We start from the raw sequence: 8,957 nt of genomic DNA on the forward strand, positions 1-8,957 counted from the left end.
TAGGGAAAGTAGGATTATATTCAGTTTGGCTGTGAAAGTCAAAGAATGAGATTTGCCAATATCCATGTACCAGTTTCATGTACTTTTGAAGTGTAGCTTGAAGGATTTTGAGCATTATCTTGCTAGCATGCAAAACAAGCACATTTGAACAGTAGTTTGAACATTCTTTGTCATTGCCTTTGGGACTGGAATGAAAACTAACCTTTTCCAGTCCTGTGGCCACTGCTGAGTTTTCCAAGTTTGCTGGCATAATTGAGTGCAGCAGCTTAACAGCATCATCTTTTAGGATTTGAAATAGTTCAGCTGGAATTTCATCACCTCCACTAGTTTTGTTTGTAGTAATTCTTCCTAAGGCCCACTTGACAAGGAGACACTTGTTCCTTGGATGAAAAGCTATGACTAACCTAGACAGCATATTAAAAAGCAGAGACACCACTTTGCCAACAAAGGTCCATATAGTCAAAGCTATGGTTTTTCCAGTAGTCATGTATGGATGTAAGAGTTGGACCACAAAGAAGGCTGAGTGCCAAAGAAATGATGCTTTCAAACTGTGGTGCTGGAGAATACTCTTGAGAGTCCCTTGGACTGCAAGGAGATCAAACCAGTCAATCCTAAAGGAAATCAACCCTGAATATTCATTGGAAGGATAGATGCTGAAGCTCCAATACTTTGGCCACCTGATGCAAAGAGCCGACTCATTGGAAAAGACCCTGGCTGGGAAAGATTAAGGCAGGAGAAGAAGGGGATGGCAGAGGATGAGATGGTTGGACATAAGTTGGATGGCAACACCAACTCAATAGACATGAGTTTCAGCAAACTCCAGGAGACAGTGAAGGACAGGAAAGCCTGGCCTGCTGCAGTCCATGGGGTCGCAAAGCCAGACACAACTTAGCAAATGAACAACAACAATGTACCAATTTGGAAGTAGGCCTGAAATTTGAACCAAATTATTAATTCTAGCCCAAAGTTGACTTCATTTTAACATTTGGAAAATCCTGGGCATAAAATTCATAGACTTGTAGTATTAGTATGGAGTATTTCCTTCCACCATACAAAACTAGAAAACTGAATCAGATATAGAAACAACTGATTTTGGATGATGGATAACAGGTAGTGCAGGACTGATCCCCAAAAGCAGGAAAAATAAGGTGAACCCTGGGTCGCCCTAGGTAGCACTTGTCAGACTGCATTGTATGTAGAGAGATACCCAGGCAGAGCACTGCCATCTTGATGAATTGAGCAGGCTGAGACTGGAATTTGGGGAAAGATGAGGTGGCTGGGATTTGCAGCACAGAGAAGCACATCCAGAAATCTACATAGAGAGCCCTTCAGTTCATTACTGAAAACAAACCCACCTGTGTGGTAGGCAAAACCCCATGAGGTCAGACAAAAAATGCCAGGAAGCACAAGATGAACAATTCTAGAGCTCACACAGGGCTGGGAGGGTTCTCACTAGCCAACGTAGAAACACTTTTTTTAAATTGGAGTATAACTGCTTTCCAGTGTTGTTAGTTTCTGCCGCACAACTAAGTGAGAAGTGAAGGTGGTAGTTGCTCAGTTGGGTCTGACTCTTCGTGACCCCATTTACCGTAGCCCACCAGGCTCCTTTGTCCATGGAATTCTCCAGACAAGAATACTGGAGTGGGTGGCCATTTCCTTCTCCAGGGAATCTGCCTAACCCAGGAACCAAACCCAGGTCTCCTGCACTGCAGGCAGATTCTTTACTGTTTGAGCCATAGAACTCCTCCCTCTTGGACCTCCTTCCCACCCACACCCCTATGCCCCCATCTAGGTCATCACAGCACCACGCTGATTTCTCTGTAGTATATAGAAGGTTCCCATCAGCTACCTGGTTTACACATGGTAGTGTATGTATGTCAATCCTAATCTCCCAGTTCATCCCACCTCACCTTATCCCTGTGTCCACACATCCATTCTGTACATCTGCATCGCTATTCCTGCCCTGGAAATAAGTTCATCTGTACCATTTTTCTAGATTCTACATATATGTGTTAATATATGATACTTGGATTAAAGACCTAAATGTAAGACCGGACACTATAAAACTCTTAGAGGAAAACATAGGAAATATACTCTGACATAAACCACAGCAAGATCTTTTTCAACCCATCTCCTAGAGTAATGAAAACAAAAATAAACAAATGGAACCTAATTAAATTTAAAAGCTTTTGCACAGCAAAGGAAACCATAAATAAGATGAAAAGACAATTCTCAGAATGGGAGAAAACATTTGCAAACAAAGCAACAGACAAAAGACCAATCTCCAAAATACACAAACAGCTTATGGAGCTCAATATAAAAAAAAAACCCCAATCAAAAAATGGATGGAAGACCTAAAGACACATTTCTTCCTAGAAAGACCTTTTTAACATCAGGGACATTTAGCAGAATTAGAAGGATCACCCCTTAGCAATTCTAAACTGGCCCCAGAACAAAAACTATTCCAAACCTGTCCTGCTATTTTTTCAGTCACCAAGTCATGTCTGACTCTTAGCAACCCCATGGACTGCAGCACAGCAGGTTGCCTTGTCCCTCACCATCACCCAGAGTCTCCCCAAGTTCATGTTTGTTGAATCAACCAGTCCTAACAAAGCTTAAAAACAAGCTGACTGGGATTTCCCTGGTGGCTCAGTGGTAAAGAATCCACCTGCCAATGCAGGAGACATGGATTCGATTCCTGATTCAGGAAGATACCACATGCCAAGGAACAACTAAGCCCATGCGCCACAAGTACTGATTGAGCCTGTGCTCTAGAGCCCAGGAGCCGCAACTACTGTAGCCTGTGCACCCCAGAACCCTTGCTCCACAAGAGAAACCACAGCAAGGAGAAGCCCTCACACCGCAACTAGAGTAGCCTCCACTCTGCAACTAGAGGAAAAGTCAATGCATCAATGAAGACTCGCATAGCCAAAAATAAATATAAATGAATACTTTTTAGAAAAAAAAAAGAGCAGTGTGATTATCAAGTAACTACCTGCCAAAACAAATTTCAATATTCTTTAAAGACAACAAAATCCAGACCCCCAGCAATGTAGAACCATGGTCAAGTCCCAACAAAACATTGCTAGATATGTGAAATGCAGGAAAATAACCCATAATGGGGAGGTGGGGGTGGAGTGGGGGATCAGTTAATGGAAACAGACTCAGAAAAACCAGGGATGACTGGGAACTCCCTGGCAATTTAGTGGTTAGGACTTCACCCTTTCACTGCTGAGGACCTGGGTTCACTCCCTGGTCAGGGAACTAAGATCCAGGGAACTGCAAGCTGACCTGTTAGGCCCGTATGTATGTATGTGTGTGTGTGTGTGTGTACATATAAAGGATGACAGAATTAGCAAACTTTAAATATGCTCAAGCATTTACAGGAAAATGTGAAAATAATGAAAGAAATAGAAGTTATGAAACATTCAGTAGATGGGCTTAATAGATTATAGAGACTACAGGAAAAAAAACAGTGGGACCTGAAGTTATAACAATATAAACAATCCAAAACGAAGCAGAGTGAGAAACTGAAAAGAATAAATTCTTAATGGTCTGTGGAATATGGAGCACACATATAACAAGAATTCCAAAAAACAAGGTGAAAGACAGCAGAAAATATACTTAGAAATAATAGCCCCAATTTTTTTGAATTTGCTGAAAACTACAAAAAACTGTAATTGTCTTTTTTCAAAGATGGCCAATAAAAAGTACCCAAGTACTGCATTTTGGACCCAGATAACCACGATGGTGTGATCACTCACCTAGAGCCAGACATCCTGGAATGTGAAGTCAAGCGGGCCTTAGGAAGCCTCACTATGAACAAAGCTGTGGAGGTGAAGGAATTCCAGCTGAACTATTTCAAATCCTAAAAGATGATGCTGTGAAAGTGCTGCACTCAATATGTCAGCAAATTTGGAAAACTCAGCAGTGGCCACAGGACTGGAAAAGGTCAGTTTTCATTCCAATCCCTAAGAAAGGCAATGCCAAAGATTGTTCAAACTACCACACACTTGTATTCATTTCACATGCTAGTAAAGTAATGCTCAAAATTCTCCAAGCTAGGCTTCAAGAGTAAGTGAATTATTAACTTCCAGATGTTCAAGCTGGATTTAGAAAAGGGAGAGGAATCAAAGACCAAATTGCCAACAACTGTTGGATTATCGAAAAAGCAAGAGAGTTCCAGAAAAACATCTGCTTCATTGACTACGCTAAAGCCTTTTACTGTGCGGATCACAACAAACTGTGGAGAATTCTTCAAGAGATGGAAGTACCAGACTACCTTTCCTCCGTCCTGAGAAACCCGTATGCTGGTCAGGAAGCAACAGTTAGAACCAGACATGGAACAACGGACTTGTTCCAAATTGGGAAAGGAGTACGTCAAGGCTGTATACTGTCCCCCTGCTTATTTAACTTCTATGCAGAGTACATCATGCGAAATGCCAGGCTGGATGAAGCACAAGCTGGAATCAAGATTGCAGGGAGAAATATCCATAACCTCAGATATTCAGATGACACCATCCTTATGGCAGAAAGTGAAGAACTAAAGAGCCTCTTGATGAAGGTGAAAGAGAAAAGTGAAAAAGTTGGCATAAAACTCAACATTAAAAAAATGAAGATCAAGGCATCCGGTCCCATCACTTTATGGCAAATAGATAGGGAAACAATAGAAACAGTGACAGATTTTATTTCCTTGGACTCCAAAATCACTGCAGATGGTGGCTGCAGCCATGAAATTAAAAGACACTTGCTCCTTGGAAGAAAAGCTATGACAGGAATGGGCAAATTCAGTTCAGATGACCATTATATCTACTACTGTGGAAAAGAATCCCTTAGAAGAAATGGAGTAGCCCCCATAGTCAACGAAAGAGTCCGAAATGCAGTACTTGGGTACAATCTCAAAAACGACAGTGTGATCTCTGTTCATTTCCAAGGCAAACCATTCAGTATCACAGTAATCCAAGTCTATGGCCCAACCACTAATGCCGAAGAAGCTGAACGGTTCTATGAAGATCTACAAGACCTTCTAGAACTAACACCAAAAAAAGATGTTCTTTTCATAATCAGTTCAGTTGCTCAGTCGTATCCGACTCTACAACCCCATGAGGTGCAGCACACTAGGCTTCCCTGTCCATCACCAACTCCTGGAGCTTGCTCAAACTCATGTCCATTGAGTCAGTGATGCTATCCAACCATCTCATCCTCTGTCGTCCCCTTCTCCTCCTGCCTATGTAAATTCAATTTATTACTTTGCATATATAATCATTTATCTCAAAAACTAATATAACCTTGCCTTGACCTCTATAGGAGGAATAGTCCTCAGAGCTTTCTGAAAAACTGTCTCCCAGATTATAATCCTCAAGCTGGCCCAAATAAAATTTTCCCTTTCTTTCTTAAATTGACTATTAATTTTTCATTGACACTTGACATTAAAACTCATTCAGGCCTATTGTATAGCTAATCTAGGAAGAAGCAGGATTCTACATCCTGTAAAAGGGAATCTTTAGGACTTTGCTTTGGGCTGGAAATCTTAACATCAGAGGAACAGGAACTAGTGGAAGAACAAATGTTTATAAAAGTATCTTTAGGAATAATGGCGTCAGTGACTACAGTCATAAGGTCCAGGCCTCCAGAAATCAGAGGAAAGGGCCTAGAGATCCTGGAGAGAGGACTCCTGCCATGCACCAGATCAACAGACAAATGTTTTCATCATAACATCATCAAAGGAAAAGGTGTGACTTGGAGTGTCAGAGTTACAGACATAGAAATAAATATTGATTCTCCTCTTCCCTGAGGGGTAATCCCTTTTTCTCTCTTAGCTCTCTTCTGCTTCTCTTTCTAAATTAAACTGGTACACAGATTTCCCATCCATCTCACATCAATCAAGAATGTATTTATTCTAAAAGTATAAAAGGCTCATTCCTAACTCCAGAAGTAAAAAACACCCATTGCATATTTTGGTCATTTTTGATAAATACGTTTATTTCCCTACCACCCATTAATTAGCCGTTTCCCCTATATGTGGGGGAAAAGGTCACCATTCTATCTATAATATGATAAAACTCCTATTTTTGGAGCATACTCATTCACATACTAGAGAAGAACAAAAAAGTTGACAAGGAAGCAAGATGACTTTACTAATTCAACAAAAATGTTGCTGCTGCTGCTGCTGCTAAGTCGCTTCAGTTGTGTCTGACTCCGTGCGACCCCGGAGACGGCAGCCCACCAGGCTCCCACGTCCCTGGGATTCTCCAAGCAAGAACACTGGAGTGGGTTGCCATTGCCTTCTCCAATGCATGAAAGTGAAAAGTCAAAGTGAAGTCTCTCAGTCGTGTCCGACTCTTAGCGACCCCATGGACTGCAGCCTACCAGGCTCGACAAACATAGTCAACAAAAAATATAAGGCTGACACAGACTCTCTCTGGAGAACTCCTGTGCTACAGGAAATATGTTTCAGATTTCTGAAGTGATATATATTTTAACCACTGGATAGAAGAAAGAGACTTTTGTATTTACTAAACAAGGTTACATGTTTCATGTTCTTAATTTTAAAAATATACATTCTTTAACAAGTTATCTCATTTCTAGAAATTGATCCTGCAGATGATTTATTTGCATATGTACAAAAGGATGTGTGTATAAAACTCTTCATTTCATAAGTGTTTTTAATAGCAAAAGATTAGAGACAGCTTCTGGAGAAGGCAATGGCACCCCACTCCAGTACTCTTGCCTGGAAAATCCCATGGACGAAGGAGCCTGGTGGGCTGCAGTCCATGGGGTCGCTAAGAGTCGGACACGACTGAGCGACTTCACTCTCACTTTTCACTTTCCTGCATTGGAGAAGGAAATGGCAACCCACCCCAGTGTTCTTGCCTGGAGAATCCCAGGGACGGGGGAGCCTTGTGGGCTGATGTCTCTGGGGTCACAGAGTCGGACATGACTGAAGTGACTTAGCAGCAGTAGCAGAGACAGCTTCTTATCAAGAAAAGACTGGTAAACATAAATACTATATATACTTGCGGGCTTCCCTGTGACTCAGAGGGTAAAGAATCTGCCTGCAATGCGGGAGACCTGGGTTTGATCCCTGGGTTGGGAAGATTCCCTGAAGGAGAGCATGGCAATCCACTCCAGTATTCTTGCCTGGAGAATCCTTATGGACAGAGAAGCCTGGCAGGCTACATTCCATGGGGTCACAAAGAGTCGGACGTGACTGAGCAACTAAACACAGCACATACATACTTGCGATGGCTGAATCGTGTACTCCAAAATTCGTATGTTGAGGCTCTAATACCGACATGACATTATTTGGCCACCTATGCTCTCCACACTCTTTAGATCTCATCTACTCCTGTTTGCCTCACTCTGCTTCAGCAACACTAGCCTTCTTGTGGCCTCAGGTCAAGTACACACATATATCTCTGTCTCTCTCTACACACACACATACACACCAAGAAAAGACCACTTGAGGACACAAGAATAAGGCAACTGTTTTCAAGCCAGGAAGTCCTCACCAGAATCCAACCATACTGGCACCCTGATCTCAGACTTCCAGCCTCCAGAACAATGAAAAAATTAATTCTGTTGGTTTAAGCCACCCAGTCTATGGTATTCTGTTATGGCAGCCCAGCTGACTAAGACATTATTATTGCATATAATGGATACTATTTCATAACAGAATGCTATGTAGTCCTTAAAATGAATGAAGCAGCTTTCTGTGAGCCATATGAAATAATCCTTAAGATACAGTGAGTGAAATAAGCAAGCTGCAGAACAACATATATGATGCTACTATTTAAAAGAATAGTTATGCATTTGCTTGTAGATGCACAGACTATCTTTGGAAGGATACCCAAGAAAGCTGTGGCCTCTGAGACAGGGAAAGGTTATAAATGTTAGATATTTCACTGCATATGTTAAACATATTACTACATATATTACTACTACATAGAACTGTACCAAACAAAATAACTCGTTGGAAATATTCAGCACAATGTCCGGCTTAAAATGCTCAATAAACAGTAAATATTATTATCTCATACTTTTGTTTCTTTGTAATGACTAACAGAATCTTGCATATGTGCCAAACCTGTGTTTGATTTCCAATTCTCCTAGTTGGTTGAACCTGGCTTAATTAACCTCCCCTCCAGTGTTCCTGCCTGGAGAATCCCAGGGACGGGGGAGCCTGGTGGGCTGCCGTCTCCGGGGTCGCACAGAGTCGGACACGACTGAAGCGACTTAGCGGCGGCGGCAGTCTCCTTACTCTCATAAAGATGATGATACAAATAATACATATTAAATACTTAATACAGTATGTGACATCAGTGGATGCTCACTATTTTTCTGTTTTTCCTTTCTTCTATTTTTTTTCCCCCCTGAAGTTACCAGTTCTGGGCAGCGGACCCTCCCGGCGAGAACTTCCCTTTGCATACGCACCCACCCCTCCGCGTACTTGAGCCTCTGCTACCTTCTCGCAGGGATTCTACATTAAGGAGTCTGTCTGCTCCATTACGCTCCTCAAGCAGATTTTCTCTCCAAACTCTCTCTCACCTCGAAACCTCGCTGTCCCAGCCTCTTCACATGCCGCCCCACACAGCCTGCCTGTCAGCCTTCCTACCCCATTTTCTTCTCTCCACCCTTCCCAAATCCCATTCTTCAGCCTTTTTCAGACTCCGGCCCCTCTCTCCCCTCAACTGCTAAATATGTTCGTTCTCGCCCCTCGACTCTATCTCCATCATCTCCAGGTTCACCCAAACGCTTCTCTTCACACGCCTTTGGGCCCCTAGGCCCTCCTGAACCACCCTCTCTCCCCTGCAACGACCCACCTGCGTTTTCCGCCTCTTCAGCGCCGCAGCGTCCAGCCACACGCCGCAGGCCTCCTCCTCCTTCTCCGGGCCTCTGCGCCTCATAGCCGCTGAGAAGACCAAGCCAACTGGACACCCGCTGGAAGCTTGAGCCAC

General features: G+C 42.7%; 1 protein-coding gene across 1 annotated transcript in view; it reads right to left on the reverse strand.

Moving 5' to 3' along the window:
* Positions 1-8,947, reverse strand: part of AUNIP (aurora kinase A and ninein interacting protein) — a 12,731-nt gene extending 3,784 nt beyond the window's left edge. The window contains exon 1 of the mRNA XM_010830080.1: positions 8,823-8,947. Within this exon, the coding sequence (XP_010828382.1) occupies positions 8,823-8,906 (84 nt within the window). The 5' untranslated portion in view covers positions 8,907-8,947. The remainder of the gene's footprint in view (positions 1-8,822) is intronic.
* Between the last annotated feature and the right edge of the window lie 10 nt (positions 8,948-8,957).

Source organism: Bison bison, unplaced genomic scaffold, assembly GCF_000754665.1.
Source record: "Bison bison bison isolate TAMUID 2011002044 unplaced genomic scaffold, Bison_UMD1.0 scf7180017864516, whole genome shotgun sequence".
NCBI lineage: Eukaryota > Metazoa > Chordata > Mammalia > Artiodactyla > Bovidae > Bison > Bison bison.